The sequence below is a fragment of the Diadema antillarum genome, unplaced genomic scaffold (genome assembly GCF_040938485.1).
Source record: "Diadema antillarum isolate AM-2024a unplaced genomic scaffold, OU_Dant_1.0 seq00001781_RagTag, whole genome shotgun sequence".
NCBI lineage: Eukaryota > Metazoa > Echinodermata > Echinoidea > Diadematoida > Diadematidae > Diadema > Diadema antillarum.
Window position 1 is genome coordinate 424869 of NW_027272459.1, and position 18117 is coordinate 442985.

An 18117-nucleotide genomic window follows, 5' to 3' on the forward strand; every position below is an offset into this window, starting at 1 on the left:
CCCCATGACCCATTTTAACCAAACTTGGCAGGTAGCATCCCTAGGGGGTTAGGATCTCAATTTATTAAAATGGGCACCATGCCCCAACCAGGCAGGCCAGGCAGGCCAGGCCCCCAGGCCCCCAGGCAGGCCCAAAACCCCCAAAATGAAGGAATCTTTTAAAATCTTGTCTAGAATCAGAAGTTATAGAGCTAAGATAATACTATGAGTGAGTACATTAATGACTGTAGTTTCAAGTTTGTTCATAGCAGATCCAGGGGTGCCCCTCTTGGGGGCGGGGGGGGGGGGGGGGCGGTGGTTGGTTGGTTGATTTTCATCTTCTTCCTGAAAACCTCTTGATGGATTTTCGTCAAACTTGGCAGGTAGCATCCCTAGGGGGTCAGGATCTCAATTTATCAAAATGAGCACCATGCCCCACCCAGAGGGCCCCAGGGGACCCCAATCCCCCCAAATTAAGGAATCTTAAAAAATTTGGGCCCTTATTGTACATTTTCATCTTCTACTTGAGAATGCCTGGTCAAATTGTGGTAGAGCTGTGAATAATTTAGATTAGTGAAAAGAGTAGCTCCTTGAAGCAAGAGCATGATTACAAAATATGAATAAATACACACACACAAACCAAACTTCCCTAATTAACATTGATATAATACATTAATACGTTGTGTTCATGAATCCCAAACGGATCCATTTTCACACATTTGCAGTGATTGGGACAGAGAAGGGATGGAAGTATGAAATGGAAAGGAGAGCAAACTTCATATCAGTGATGGAGAACAAATATTTCAATAATGAACTAGAAAAGGGGGAAGAGAAAGGGCTCAGAACTCAACCCAACTACGAATCATTATACCTAAATTAAACTATTTATCCTTACATTATCAAAATTTCCGAGAAAATTGAATTTAAGTCCATTCATAACTTTTTTGAGATGTTTCAAAAGATGTTTCCTTCTTTCAGTTTATTTTCTCCCCTGTCATTCCTATCGTTTTCCTCCCATGAACCCCTGCCATGGACGATGAACAAAACAAAATGTTACCGACGCTGCAATAAAAAAGAAAGAAAGGAAGAAACACATGCTCGAAGCAAATTATCTACACTTTTCAAGTTGAACAAATCAATGTTCGTAATGAAGAATTAAAAAAATAATAATAATAATAAAAAAAAACACGACCACAGGCAGTGGGGAAACTTGATATCATGACTTGTGGAAATTTCCACGAAAGCCAGGTGTCAGATAAAGGAATGCCGCGCATACTCCGACCTTACTTCAGTGGTCGTAAACAGCGTGTAAATAGCATGTAAACCAGCTGGGAACAGCAATGAATTACAGTCAAACTCGGATACCTCGAATTCGTCGGGACTGAAGAAAATGGTTCGAGGTACGCGAATTTCGAGGTACGCGTACGTCGAATTTTCTTCGACTTATCCGAAGTTTATCGTTGTTCAACATAGTATCTGTTATAGTGCCTACTGATTGTTTGCATGCTTGTCAGTTGGAATTGAATCGACTTTCATATGAATGAATTGAATGAAAATCGGAATTGAAATTAAAATTTCAGAAATAAAGATTTTGGTGGCCCGATCGTGCCACCAAAAAAAATCGGATGTTTGCCTTTACTTTTGAAAATGAATAGCGGTAACAATCGGCTACGTAAGATGCTAAAATAAATGTCAGATGTTTGCTTTTAATTTTAGAAATGAATAACGGTAATATTCGACTCGGTATGATACTAAAATAAATGTCGGATGTTTGTTAATACTTTTGGAAATGAATAACGATAAGACTCAGCTCCGTATGGTGCTAAAACTAATGTCAGATATTTGATTTTGCGTTCGAAAATGAACAAGGATAACATTGGGCTCCGGAAGACGCTGGAATAAATGTCGAATATTTGCTTTGACGTTCGGAAATGAAAAACTAATATTCAACTCCACACGATGGTTTGATAAATGTCGGGTGTTTCCTTATACTTTCGAAAGGAAATAGCAATAACATTCGGCTCCGGAAGATGCAAAAATAGATGTCAGGTGATCGCTTTTGTGTTCGGAAGTGAATAGCAGTAATATTCTGCTCCATACAATGCTAAAATAACTTTCTGATGTTTGCTTTTAAATTTCGAAATGAATAACAGCAACATTCAACTGCGTTCAATGGTAAAATTAATGTTTGATGTTTGCTTTGACGTTCGTAAATGAGTAACAATAATATTCAACTCCTAACAATGATAAAATAAATGCTGGATGTTTGTTTTTACATTTGAAAGTAAATTGCAATAACATTTAGCTCCGGAAGATGCTAAAATAAATGTCGAATGTTTGCTTTAGTATTCTGAAATGAATAACAATAACATCAAACTCCGTACGATGATAAGATAAATGCCGTATGTTTGCTTTTACGTTAGAAAGTAAATGGCAATACCATTCAGCTCCGGAAGTTATCAAAATACATGTCGAATGATTGCTTTTACGTTTGGCATGTTTGGAAATGAATGGCGGTAACATTCTGCCCCATATACATTGTTAAAAAAAATATTGGATATTTGCTATTACATTTCGAAATGAATAACGGTAATTCAGCTACGTTTGATGGTAAAATAAATGTCTGATGTCTACCTTGACGTTCAAAAATGAAAAACAGTAATATTCGGCTCCGTACAATGATAAAATAATTGTCAGATGATTCATTTCACTCTCGGAAGTGGACAGCAGTACATTTCGGCTCCGGATACGATAATAAAATAAATGTCGGATGTTTAAAATGAATAACGGTAATATTCTGCTCCCTACGATGCAAGAATAAATAACAGATTGTTGCTTTTACATTTGGAAATGATTTACGGTATTAACCCACTCAGTTATGCTAAAACATATGGGGGATGTTTGCTTTCACGTTTGGAAATGGATAAGGATAGCATTCAGCTCCGCCAAGATGCTAAAATGAATGTCGGTTGTTTGCTTTTACATTTAAAAATGATTAACGGTTATATTCGGCTCCATAAGGTGCTAACAATACATACTAATATATGTTGGATGATTGCTTTTACAATAAGAAAATAATTAATAACGGTAACTTTCGGATGCTAACAAATGTCAGCAAATGCTCCCACTTTCTCATTTCAAACGTAAGTTTTAACCTCCTGGTATAAGCATAAACTTTTATAATAATCTCTACGAATAATTGCTAAATCTCAAAACACAGAATAAGATGATTGAATTTCCTATTCATTTGTTTAAGACATGGGCATCTGTATCACTTCAATAATGCTTAATATTGATTTTTCTATGTTAAGTAGGACCGATTTAGTTTTTCTAATGTTCCCCCCTTTTTTTTTTGCGCCAGCAGATTTTACTTTCGACCACCAAAAAATAAAAATCGATGACATTCGTGACCCGATAAAGTCAGTGTGGAGCCCTGTCTATTCCATTCTTTATTATGCTCAGCCTATACTTCCAGATCATATACCACACTATTTTCATAATCGCATTGCTGGAAAAAAAAATCCAGTGCTTGCGTTCTCGCGGAAATGAAACAAACTTCGTGAAAGGCCAAAAAAGTCAAAATATAGGCACTACGCAGGGAGATTGATGTTAGAACAGTGGACCGTGATTAATGCCAAAGATATAACTGTCAACACCTACGCAGGTGCGCCACGACGGTTAAGAAATCTACGCGCACGGTATGACTACTCGGTATCACGATCAAAAATCAGAACGCAGTGGTTAAAGTGTTAACGTAAGCACTCAATTGGCACGGGTGCTATGTCCATAATCGTGTACGTGTGTAGTAGGTAGGTGTTGGGGGTTTTTCTTGTTAGCTGTGTAGGCCTACCGGGTATTTCTTTGGGCGCGCGATTGTTAAGAATATTTACAGTCGAGTGTGAAAAGATTTGTGACATGTCTCAGCTGTCCAGCGCACTTAATCGGAGATGCTGAGTGATTTTGCAATTTCGATTCGAGCAACATGCTGGGAAAAACAATAAGTTAATTAAGATCAGGACATTAGATTTCACTTCGAGGTAACCGAACTTCGAGTTATTTTCTTCGAGCTACGCGAATTTTAATACACGGAAACTCCATAGGAACAATCGGGACTTTCATTTTGCACCCGAGGTAAGCGATATTCGGCTTATCCGAGTTCGAGGTATCCGAGTTTGACTGTATTAGTCATTGTATCCCCCGAACAGAGTTCGGAGGATACTATGGATTTGGCCTCGTCGCGCCGCATCCGCGTCCGCCGCCGCCGCAGAGATTTCCTTGTGAGCGCTCTACCAGCTGCATTTCTTTTCCGATCATCTTCAAAGTTGGCATGAAGATGTATTATGGTTAGACGAAGACGCCTATTGTTTTTGGTGATGGCGCCCTCGCTGGTTCCGTCTTTATACATGAAAAGGTAAATCCAATAGGGTCTGCTTGTGAGCGCTCTACTGGCTGCAGTTCTTCTTCGATCATCTTCAAACTTGGCATGAAGGTGTATTATGGTTAGACGAAGACGCATATTGTTTTTGGTGATGGCGCCCTCGCTTGTTCCGTCTTTATACATGAAAAGGTAAATCCAATAGCGTCTGCTTGTGAGCGCTCTACTGGCTTCAGTTCTCCTCCGATCATCTTCATACTTGGCATGACGGTGTATTATGGTTAGACAAAGACGCCTATTGTTTTTGGTGATGGCGCCCTCGCTTGTTCCGTCTTTATACATGAAAAGGTAAATCCAATAGGGTCTGCTTGTGGGCGCTCTACTGGCTGCAGTTCTTCTTCGATCATCTTCATACTTGGCATGAAGGTGTATTGTGGTTAGACGAAGATGCATATTGTTTTTGGTGATGGCGCCCTCGCTTGTTCCGTCTTTATACATGAAAAGGTAAATCCAATAGGGTCTGCTTGTGAGCGCTCTACTGGCTGCAGTTCTTCTTCGATCATTTTCAAGTTTTGACATGAAGGTGTATTATGGTAAGATGAAGAGGACTATTTTTTTGGTGATGGCGCCCTCGCTTGTTCCGTCTTTATACATGAAAAGGTATATTCAGTAGGGTCTGCTTGTGAGCGCTCTACTGGCTGCAGTTCTTCTTCGATCATCTTCAAACTTGGCATGAAGGTGTATTATGATAAGACGAAGACGGTTATTGTTTTTGGTGATGGCGCCCTTGCTGGATCCGTCTTTATACATGAAAAGGTAAATCCAATAGCGTCTGCTTGTGAGCGCTCTACTGGCTGCAGTTCTTCTTCGATCATCTTCAAACTTGGCATGAAGGTGTATTATGGTTAGACGAAGACGCCTATTGTTTTTGGTGATGGCGCCCTCGCTTGTTCCGTCTTTATACATGCAAAGGTAAATCCAATAGCGTCTGCTTGTGAGCGCTCTACTGGCTTCAGTTCTTCTTCGATCATCTTCATACTTGGCATGAAGGTGTATTATGGTTAGACAAAGACGCCTATTGTTTTTGGTGATGGCGCCCTCGCTTGTTCCGTCTTTATACATGAAAAGGTAAATCCAATAGCGTCTGCTTGTGAGCGCTCTACTGGCTGCAGTTCTTCTTCGATCGTCTTCATACATGGCATGAAGGTGTATTATGGTTAGACGAAGACGCATATTGTTTTTGGTGATGGCGCCCTTGCTTGTTCCGTCTTTATACATGAAAAGGTAAATCCAATAGGGTCTGCTTGTGAGCGCTCTACTGGCTGCAGTTCTTCTTCGATCATCTTCAAAGTTGGCATGAAGGTGTATTATAATAAGACGAAGAGGCCTATTGTTTTTGGTGATGGCGCCCTCGCTTGTTCCGTCTTTACACATGAAAAGGTAAATTCAATAGGGTCTGCTTGTGAGCGCTCTACTGGCTGCAGTTCTTCGATCATCTTCAAAGTTGGCATGAATGTGTATTATGATAAGACAAAGATGCCTATGGTTTTTGGTGATGGCGCCCTCGCTTGTTCCGTCTTTATACATGAAAAGGTAAATCCAATAGGGTCTGCTTGTGGGCGCTCTACTGGCTGCAGTTCTTCTTCGATCATCTTCAAATTTGGCATGAAGGTGTATTATAATAAGACGAAGAGGCCTATTGTTTTTGGTGATGGCGCCCTCGCTTGTTCCGTCTTTACACATGAAAAGGTAAATTCAATAGGGTCTGCTTGTGAGCGCTCTACTGGCTGCAGTTCTTCGATCATCTTCAAAGTTGGCATGAATGTGTATTATGATAAGACAAAGATGCCTATGGTTTTTGGTGATGGCGCCCTCGCTTGTTCCGTCTTTATACATGAAAAGGTAAATCCAATAGGGTCTGCTTGTGGGCGCTCTACTGGCTGCAGTTCTTCTTCGATCATCTTCAAATTTGGCATGAAGGTGTATTATGATAAGACAAAGATGCCTATGGTTTTTGGTGATGGCGCCCTCGCTTGTTCCGTCTTTATACATGAAAAGGTAAATCCAATAGGGTATGCTTCTTGATGCTGTGGGTTCGGGGGATACATGTGCTCGGCTGCGCGACCCGCCGAGCACAAAATTTCTAGTTTATTTTCTGCCCATGCAGGCCCCCTAACTCTGTTAACAAACCAAGCCAGAAGCACGTGGAGTATTACGTACGTTGAACTTGAAAGACCATCATGACAGAAATACTAATTTCGGCCAGGAGAAGGAAAATGGAATGTTCACGAATGACGTTTAGGCCTACGAATCCATGGAAAGTGAAAGGCTCAAATGGAACGCATGGCTTTTAAAATAAAAAATAACCTGCTGAAACTACACAAAAAAAATAAACAATTTACATTTGCTTACTCCATCGCACGTTTTTTTTTTTTTTTTTAACGAAAGATGGAGGTTATTATCTCTCTGCGGCAATGCTTTGAACACATCTAATTTTGCGTCATTGCCGATGGCCAGCTTCCTAAAGAATTGATACGAATCCTTTCCTATATGCGAAACAAAGTAACTTAAAATAAAATCCTGGATCCTGGCGGTGAATTCCGGTGGTATTATAAATCCTGCTCACTACCAAAATTTAATCATCTGTTCCTTGCGCCATTTTACCAACCAGCTGTTCCTGAAAATTTCCTCCTAATCTGCTCCCAAATTTTGACTTATCTTGCGAATAGAGAGACAGACAGGCAGACAAACGAGCAAACAAACCAAAGCAGCAAAAAAATACAACCTTTGGCGGAGGGGGCATGCATTTCATATCGTTTGTTTTTGCGTAACCCGACAACAAGCGTGACAACAAGCGAGCACGTGTCAGCCTTCCTCGGCCTCCGACCCTCTCTTTCCGTCCTCTCTCTCCATCTCACGATACCGTCATGTATGTACACACAGGCGGCAGTCTGTGGCTGGTGCACACACATTGCTGTGTGTGTGGATCCCGAATAAGAGCGCATGAGTGAGCAAGTGTGTGATGTGGTGTGCAGCTAGTAGCTATGTTGAGCCGCGTTGTTATGTTGTGATCGGTGCGGTGACTGTGTGGATAACTTTTTGCGCTTGTAAACTGCTGCTCCTTTCAACATCTAGCTTCTTTTCTAGCCAGATAATCAAGAGTAAAAAAGGCGAGAAATTGGTCCAAACTTAGCTCGTCAAGCAAGTTCACGCGTGGTATTACCCTTGTTGGCAAGTTTTACCCTTGTCGGCAATTGTTTCTTCAAACCTCACGCTTGTCGGCGCCGACAAGGGTGATATACGCTGGCGAGATCCCTGTCATTACTGCTCTAATTGTTATTATTATTATTATTACTACTACTACTACTATTGTTGTTGTTGCTACTGTTGTTTTCATTACTATCATCATCTTCATAATGATTATTATCCTCATCATCATTTATGTGATCACTGATATCATGCCATGTGTTACATTCAAGTGGCACATCAGGCCCTACACAGTAGCATTGTCCCTCAGCGTTTTAGAAGACACTCTTTCAGCACGTGATTTTGTGATAACTCTTATCACATCACATTATTATGAGGACAATATTTTTGTGGTAAATGGAGTTTGTGCCCGTGTAATATTCATTGCATCTATATTTTATAGCCAGAAAAAAAGTATGAATTTCGATAAACAAATGCGTTGGAAGTACTTCAAACAAGATGTTTATTTTCATTCACATAGATATAAAAATAATATGCATTTTGGTAGGTTCCTACATGATGTTCTACTGATATATGCTAAAACCCTAAACCGAATGTGTGTTGACAATGCAATATGTAGAAGGTCTCCACACTGAAATAGTATAGTGTTCTTTGTACTTGAAGTCATTATGCTATATGACATTGATTCTTGGGCTTTCACTTCAATATTTTTTTCCTTGCAAATGTGCAAGTTATTTGAAAATAGTTGCATTTGTTGGATTTTTTCATTTACATGTCATAGTATTATTGTCCCCGCCAATCGAGTTCGAGCAGGGGACTATGAAACGGGCTCCGTACGTCCGTCTGTCTGTCTGTCTGTGTGTGCGTCTGTGTGTGATCAAAATGTTCAATTTGCTACTTCTCTGTCATTTATGAGCCAATTTTTATTCTGTTTGCTTTATATGATAGCACTACATGGGAGCTTTGAAACTGCTACACAGAATTTCAGTTGTGACTTTTGACCTTGACCTTTGACCTATATTGTACATTTTGCTACAAAATGCTACTCCTTCGCCATTTCTAACCCGGTTTCGATTCCGTTTGCTTTATGTAATGGCACTATGTGAGGGCTTCAAAACTTCTACACAGAATTTTGACCTTTGACTTCTTTGACCTTTGACCTTGATTTTTGACCTATATTGTACATTGGCTACAAAATGCTACTCCTTCGCCATTTCTAACCAGATTTCGATTCCAATTGCTTTATGTGATGGCTCTAGGTAAGGGCTTCAAAATTCAACACAGAATTGTTACCTTTGACTTCTTTGACCTTTGACCTTGATTTTTGACCTGTATTGTACATTTTGCTACAAAATGCTACTCCTTCGCCATTTCTAACCCGATTTCGATTCCGTTTGCTTTATGTGATGGCACTAGGTGAGGGCTTTAAAACTTCTGCACAGAATTTTGACCTTTGACTTCTTTGACCTTTGACCTTGATTTTTTACCTATATTGTACATTTTGCTACAAAATGCTACTTCCAGCGGGGACATATATTACGCACCGCGTAATTTCTACTTTTCCTTGTTATCATAATTGTTCAATATTGTAGGAGTATAATGTGTAGATGCCAAAATTGACTAATGACAGAATGCTGAGCAGTTTCTTTTTCTTTCTTTTTTTTTGCAAATGGTTACCTTACCTGTGTAAATTGGCAATCTTTGCTATACAACTATTTCTATTCTGACACTTCATATTTAAAAGATATAGGCCTACATGCAAGTCGTCAGCACAGATTTGTTATCTCTACATTGTATATCATATCACATTACTGTGAGAGCAGTTTCTAAATACATGTAGCACATTTGCAATTAGAACCTGTGCTCATGATGCAACACCAAATGCAAATATACATGCAAAGATAAAAGAAAATGTAAGGTCAATGTACCCTGGTACACACAACTTTTAACGTAGGTCCCATGTACACATGCAATTTATATGTACACATCAAATTTGTATGTATGCATGGTAGTATAACGTAAGTGTAGGGATTTATTTTGAACCATTTATTATAAGTGTATCCCTCCTTCTGTTATAACAGGTACCACCCCTCTACACATAAATACGTCAACCCACACATGCTCATCCACATGCATCCACATGCCCTACCTATCACAGACACACCACATATCACATGACATTTTCCCGCTCTTTCACTTCTCACCCATTGGTCCCTGTAATATTGAAAACATGCCCAAATCACCCAAGCCTACACATCATTTACATTGTACATATTATGAATATTTAGTTTTAACCTTTGTATGTATTGCGGTATGTGTTGCGTAACTTGAGTGTTTGCGAGTTTTTCCGGGTTTTTTTCTCCGTTTCTGGTCGTTTCTGTCGAAGAGGTATAATAAACTTAGCGTCCAACAATAACAAACATAAACAAAAATACGCTAAGTAGACGCGCAAATAGTCCTACGCAAGGATTTCAGCCTACTATGACGTCACTATAGATATCAACATTAGTATTAGTATCGCGTACCAGTCAACAATTCTCAGTGTGACGTCACCATTTACAGTGCAGTCAACGCAGCTTTACTAAGGAACAAGGCGTATACGCTAGAAACATGCAACAAGTGCGCATCTTCAGCCAACAAACCTTGTTGTGACGTCATCCCCTACAGTCATCGCAGCTAACTTTCAGCAACGCACACAAAGCACCCATAAGCAGCTAGATATGGGCCACTGAAGGAGCGTTCACGTCGCGGCCCCTGACAGGTGTTTTACACTTGCGAATCCTTCAACCACACTACGCTATTATACTAATGATGCACAGGATAGAGTGTGTTAGTGAAGGTGCGGCGCGCTCGAGAGTATTGACAATGGTGCGACATGCACGAGGCGCAGCCGAGTGCATGTTTGCAACCGTTGTCAATACTCGAGAGTGAGCCGCACCTTCACTAACGCCACGAAATAATCCTGTGCATCATTAGTTTTATAAAATGGGTCGAAAACTAACAGCATTATTCACGTACCTTTGTGGGTCAATACCAGTCAGCTACATGTAGCACTCGCTCAAAAGTCAAGATGTCCGAAGATGTTCGTCCCAAACATTTACGCACGTCGCACTCGGAAATCCCGCACACTATAAGTACTGTACGTACGTACGTATAAGAGTATACGTACGCCACGTACTGTTATGCACAAGAAAGGCCGCCGGCTGTTGTGGCAGCCCGCGGCCCGAACTAGAAGTTGTTTACAGGATTGACAGCGCGTATAGTAGCGCGTGACGCACTTGTAACAACTGATTGAGTGCGCACTGCTAGTGTAAAACATTGTGACGTACGTCAGGCCAGGGAGGTGGAAGAGAGACTCTTCTTAGTGCTTACCTGCAGAAAATAATGCACGCACACGTGACTCATCAACGATTATCACACATCATTATCATGACTCAACTAGGCCTTAGAACTGTTGATGATGCCCAAGGTCGCAAGCATGGGCCCTTGTCAGGGCCGGCCTTGAGTATAATATCATCGAACATCGAAGGTCTAACTGGCGCCAAACAAGATCTTTTGGCAGATCTATGCACCAAGCATAGTTGTGATATCCTCTGTCTCCAAGAGACTCATGGCGGACCTTCACGGGTACGTCCTCGCATCTCGGGTATGACCCTCATTGCTGAGAGGCCACATGACCAGTATGGAAGTGCAGTATTCTTACGTAATGGGCTGTCTGCTGACAAGATATCTATTTCTGATACGGATAACACTGAAATCATTACCATCAACACCAAGGGAGTATCTGTCAGTTCGGTGTATAAACCTCCTTCCATCATATTTGACATTCCCCCTGATGTCACCAGCGGTCGCATCAATGTTGTCATCGGAGACTTTAACAGCCATCATGTCAATTGGGGTTATGCTGAAACTAATGAAGATGGTGAGCTAGTCGAGAGCTGGGCAGACTCCAACCAACTGTCTCTCATTCATGATGCCAAGCTCCCCCCTTCCTTCAACAGCTCACGATGGAGGCGGGGGTACAACCCAGATCTGATTTTCACATCCAGTATTGTTGCCAATCAGTGTGAGAAGATTGTTCTGGATCCCATTCCCCACACACAACATCGGCCAATAGGTCTCAAGATCACTGCAGTCATCTCTCCCCGTGCTGTTCCCTACAGGCGACGTTTCAATCTCAAGAAAGCCGACTGGAAGGGCTTCTCTGATGACCTAGACTCTGCTATTCTAGATCTTCCCGCTACCCCTGACAATTATGATGCTTTTGTAGAATCAGTTAAATCATCATCGCGCCATAACATTCCTCGTGGTTGCCGCACAAGGTACATCCAGGGCTTGACTGATGACTCTAAAGCATTATATGATGACTACATCTTGCGTTTTGAGGATGACCCTTTTAGTGATGACACCATTGAGCTTGGTGAAGCCTTAGCTAATTCCATCACTGAAGAAAGGCGGAAGAAATGGCAAGAGCTCATTGAAAGCACAGATATGACTCATAGTAGCAGGAAAGCTTGGAAGACCATCCGCATCCTAGGAAATGACTACACAAAGCCGCAGCCAAGGCCGCAAGTCACCGCTGACCAGGTTGCCCACCAACTCCTCTTGAATAGCCGGGGAAATCCAAATCACCGTCCTCAGAGGGCTAAACTTCCCAGAGCTGCTAATGCATCCTCACAAGACGCCACAAGTTTCACAAGGCCATTCACAAATGAGTGAACTGGAATCTGCAATGAAGTCTATGAAAAACAACAAGGCTGCAGGTCTTGATGATGTCCTAGTGGAACAGATCAAACACTTCGGGCCAGGTGCACGCAGATGGCTTCTTGATATGGTCAATGAATGTGTTAAGTCCAACAAGATCCCAAAGATGTGGAGGAAAGCAAAAGTCATTGCTCTACTGAAACCTGGCAAAGACCCTGCCATCCCTAAGAGCTATAGGCCGATATCCCTACTCTGCCACATGTACAAGCTGTTTGAACGCCTCCTCCTGAACCGCATAGCATTGTTCGTTGATGATCACCTTATCCCGGAGCAGGCGGGTTTCAGACCGGGAAAATCATGTACAGGACAACTACTGAACCTCACGCAGTACATCGAGGATGGTTTTGAGAACAGAAAAATCACTGGTGCTGCCTTTGTCGATCTTTCTGCAGCATACGACACAGTCAATCACCGTATCCTTGCCAAGAAACTGTATGAGATGACCTCAGATGTTAGACTCACAAAGTTGATCTGCAACATGCTATCAAACCGCAGATTCTACGTAGACCTCGGTGGTAGAAAGAGTAGATGGAGGACACAGAAGAACGGACTTCCTCAAGGGAGTGTGCTTGCCCCTTTGTTGTTTAACATCTACACAAACGATCAACCTACTCAACCAGACACTAGACGCTTCCTCTATGCTGATGACCTTTGCATTGCATCTCAAAAGGACACCTTCGAAGAAGTAGAGGACTCCCTCTCCAGTGCACTGGACTTACTCATTCCCTACTATGCCAACAACCATCTAAGAGCTAACCCAGACAAAACACAAATCAGTATGTTTCATCTTAAGAATAGGGAAGCCAGCCGTCAACTACGGATTAGTTGGTATGGGAAACGCCTGCAACATGTATCCAAGCCAGTCTACCTGGGGGTGACACTTGACAGGTCCCTCACTTTCAAGGATCACATCATTAAGACCAAGGCAAAGGTGGCATCAAGGAATAGTATCCTCCGAAAGCTCACTTATACGAAGTGGGGTGCTGACGGGAAGATGGTACGTACAACAGCACTGGCTTTATGCTACCCTACAGGTGAGTATGCGTCACCTGTCTGGAGTAGATCAGCTCATGCCACTAAGATTGACACTGTTCTAAACTCTTCATGTCGTGCTATTACTGGTTGCCTAAAGCCCACAAAGGTTGAAGACCTCTACCTACTGAGTGGGATTGCTCCTCCAAGCATCCGTAGGACCGTTGCATCCCAGAAGGAAAAGCTGAAGCAAGAAAATGACCCTCGCCATCCTCTCTTCAATCATGATCATTCAAGAAAGAGGCTAAAATCCAGGCGCAGCTTCATGCATTCTGTAAAGGCCCTGAACAAAAGCCCTGACAAGCAGCGTGTATCCATGTGGATTGAACGTCTTACCCATACACCGCATACAGTGTCTACTACCGGCCCTAAGGAAACTACACCATCAGGTGCCAGTGAGGCATGGCCTTTCTGGTCTTGCTGCAATCGCCTAAGAAGTGCTGTCGGCCGCTGCAAATCTAACCTAGCAAAGTGGGGGTATAGTGAGAATGATGACACCACCTGCCTGTGTGGAGAGGAGCAGACTATGCAACATCTCCTGGTCTGTCCACTTCTACCAGAGCCTTGCACAAAGGAGGATCTGGCAGCTCTAACGCCCTGTGCCAGGCAGTGCATCCAACATTGGACTGGACGAATCTAACGTTCCTTTCTGCGTAGTGACTCGAGAAGAAGAAGACCTTTGTTTCCTTATTTGCATGTTTTGTTATGTTGATTTTGTATATGAATATTTATGTTACAACCCAGATTTACATGTAAACCCATGCCAAATGTGAAGAATAAACTGGCTACAAGTTAGTTAGCCAGGGGACTCCTTCCAAGTAACACATGTGTGCTGCCCTAGTCTGCTTTTTGTGTGACTATTGAGTGCTAGAGAGCTAAGCGAACCCGAGCCCTACATAAGTAATGTGTTCGATTTTTATTCACTGAAATATCAGAACAAGACATGTTAGTTAATGATGTGAACAGATATTACCTGTGTAGACCTAATTGTTAAGCACAGGGCTGCCAACTCTCACGCATTGAGCGTGAGACTCACGCATTTTGGTCCTTTCTCACTCTAAAACTTTATTTCATTTGCATGCATTTCTATTGATCTCACTCATTTTGACTCCTAAATTATAGCATTGGCCTATAGGAGTCTCACTCTCAACTAGTTTCCTTTCTCACCCATTGGTCCCTGTAATATTGAAAACATGCCCAAATCACCCAAGCCTACACATCATTTACATATTATGAATATTTAGTTTTAACCTTTGTTTCCTTATTTGCATGTTTTGTTATGTTGATTTTGTATATGAATATCTATGTTACAACCCAGATTTACATGTAAACCCATGCCAAATGTGAAGAATAAACTGGCTACAAGTTAGTTAGCCAGGGGACTCCTTCCAAGTAACACATGTGTGCTGCCCTAGTCTGCTTTTTGTGTGACTATTGAGTGCTAGAGAGCGAAGTGATGTGAGTAAGTAATGTGAACAGATATTTCCTGTGTAGACCTAATTGTTAAGCACAGGGCTGCCAACTCTCACGCATTGAGCGTGAGACTCACGCATTTTGGTCCTTTCTCACTCTAAAACTTTATTTCATTTGCATGCATTTCTATTGATCTCACTCATTTTGACTCCTAAATTATAGCATTGGCCTATAGGAGTCTCACTCTCAACTAGTTTCCAGTGTTGGCAGCCCTGTAAGCATCAATTTACCACTGAGAAAAAAATGTGTTCTGATGATAGAAGCCTAATTAGGATTCTAGATAAAACTGAAAAAGTGAATGTTGTTGGCCTATGTGGAAATAATCGACTTGAAGGGATTATTTCTTGTGTCTTTTCTCCTTGTAGATGAACGAGACATTGCATCATGCATGGTTGCATTGTATACGGTAAATAAAATGTATAAGATAGCCTCAGAGATTGTTGGAATCAGTTATTAGACTACTACAGGTGTCACATTATTCAGTCTAGGAGACTGAAAATGATCTGATTCCCAACATTTTTGTGTGTATCTGTGAAATAATTCCAATTAACCCTATTCATACATACGTGTATATTTATAGGCCTAAGACATGCAATGACCAACTTTCTAACCTATTCAGTGCATGTGTCAGTTGTGAAGAAAATCATCCACAATAAATGTTACAACTAAGTCACATTTGAAATTACAATGTATATGACAATTACAAAGTAAGTTGTACCGGTAATAAAAATGAACTATTGCATGGTTAGATCCAATGTAAGTTTGGATGTAACATGGTACTTCTCTACTTGTGTTACAAATCTTTGAAGATCCTTAAAAAAAAAAAAAAAAAATGGGTTTGCAATGAAGATTGCATTTCTTGACAATGTGCATGAAAAGTTTAAGATATGTATTAAATCACATGTACATGTAATAACACAACCCGTTTGTGATTCATGTAGTTGTACATCAATAATTGAGATTTCGATGATCTTTTTTTCCTACATAGCCCGACCAGATGCTGTGCGAAGCACGGCAGCTACTGGGCTGTGTATAGGCCTACCCGGAATAGTTTCTACGTACTGTTGTACACAGCCCAGTTGCTGTATAAATAGCCCGGCGTCTGGTTGGTGTACCGCGTTCACCTATCTCGCTTTCGGTACTTCTCAATGAAGAATCTTGTCATGGAGTTTGATGGCTTTTAGGATACGTAGCCTACCGAGTCTTCCGACGATAGCTAGCTCTCATGGTATCTTGGAAGAAGGACATATGAATCAGAATCGGAGGAGTCCTTTGATTTTAGGTTTGCGCTCTCATCAAATGAAAACACAACGCGAACTCTATACACTAACATAAGACTGAAATTTAGTAGGTCCTAGCTAGCTAGCTAGCTATACAGGTACATGTGTACATACATAGTTACAGCATAACATGCAAGATCGTACAGCTCGAGCTTAGAAGCACTGCACACTGTGTATGATGCGAGTTATGGCAAGTGAAGTGCGGCCAGCGCTCGCCGCGCCCATAAGGCACAGCCAGCCGTAGAGCTAGCTAGCTGCGTAAACTGTAGCTAGCTACGTATCGACTACTAGTAGTTCCGCAGCTGACTCAGCATGTTGGCTTGATTTCGCTGTAAGTTGGCTTGATGTTCGCAGTCAACAAGCAGTATTCCGCAATTCAAATATGTATTGCCATCGTATCGAAGGATCTTTTTTCCAGAAAAGTATGTTTGGTTTTTCGCTTTTTAAAACATTTGAGAAAACTCCGATTTCCAAGATATTTTGACACATGTTAATTTACATATTTAGCTTTCATTTTGTACTCATAAAACACCTTCTCTTTCACATGTTTTGCACAACCGAACACTCCTCACCATTCCCTTTAAAGCAAAACATAGTTCTCATAGTGCTCATTAAGGATTGCTTGCAATACACTGAAAGGGTCTACCAAAAAACTTCTCTAGCTGACACAATTTGCCAGGATAATGAGTTGTTTGGGAGTATTTTGAGATCTAAAGAGGAAAAATATTTGATTATATACGCAACTTTTTTTTTCCGAGAAGAGCCCTCCTTGTTCAGTAGAGGGTAGGTACGTAGAATGTTACTACGTAGTAGTATGTGATGATTGACTTGTGCTCTAGCAGTTGTATTGAATTGCCCGTAGCTAACAAGCTGCAAGCAATTCACTCTCATGCAGTGGATACTGCTGTGGCCCTATGTAATTATCCTGTGATCAATGTAATCGATTATAAAACATCACATTGCGACCAGGGTTGGGTATGCTCTGAGATTACAATATTTCCAGTGTACCTTTTTGGGTGATAGTTCGCGATGTCATCGTTACCCAACTAAGATTGTGTTTAATATCACATTGATGCATATGTATCCATTTCAGAGCAAAAAGCAACAGCCTACATTGTATGTAGTAGTCATATGGGAACTATGTTTTACAATTAACATTTAACATGTTTCAATAATATATATGAGATCATCAGAGAATCACTCAAAAATGAATAAGATGATTGAGAAATAATTTTACATAAAATTACAATTGTGATTATCAAAACAAAAATAATGAATGTATTTAGCATCTTGCTTTCTTGTCATGCTGATTTGTAGAACAAGCTTGCTGCCAAGTACATCAGGCTTTGGTCAGGATGGATGGGGAGGTGTGAGTGAGGACACCAGAAATCTGTCTATCAATGAGCTTCAGCAGGAGCAACAGAGGCTCATACAAGGTAAGTGTTGGCATCTACCCATTTTCCTATCTTCCCCATTACCTTATAGCTATGGTATATCTCTGTAACATGTTCCTTGTATCCTTATCATCCATGTTTCTACAGTACTTTAAAAAAAATGTTCTGTCCTCTTGTCTGACTCATCCTCTACCTTCTCCCCAGATCTTTCTGGCCACTTCGCTGTGGGATAATGTGCAATATTTAGATGATGTGCATTCAAACTTGCTCAATGCAAATCTATTATTCAAACTACTTTTTAGCTCATCTGAGCCAAAGACTTAAGATAGCTATTGTGATTATTCATCGTCTGGCTTTCATTGTGCATTGTGCATGGTGTTTAAACTCTTGAAAACCCCAGGTCAGATTTTCACAAACTTGGAAGGTTCAATATAACATTCCTAGGTTGATAAGATCTCAACTTGTTCAAATGGGCACCATGCCCTTGCAGTGCTTGGCAGGCATTATTGCTAAGGTATCATATTTGTTACAAATGGGCACCATTCCCAAAATTTAGGAATATCTAAAAATCTTCTCCTCTGGAACCAGAATAGAGTGAAGTTAGTCCAATGAG

At 41.1% G+C, this 18117-nt stretch overlaps 1 protein-coding gene across 1 annotated transcript in view; it reads left to right on the forward strand.

Annotated features, from left to right (window-relative positions):
* The window catches only part of LOC139712266 (syntaxin-8-like), a 104421-nt gene that overhangs the window by 35590 nt on the left and 50714 nt on the right, over positions 1-18117 (forward strand). Inside the window, exon 5 of the mRNA XM_071624107.1 lies at positions 17428-17546. Within this exon, the coding sequence (XP_071480208.1) occupies positions 17428-17546 (119 nt within the window). The remainder of the gene's footprint in view (positions 1-17427; positions 17547-18117) is intronic.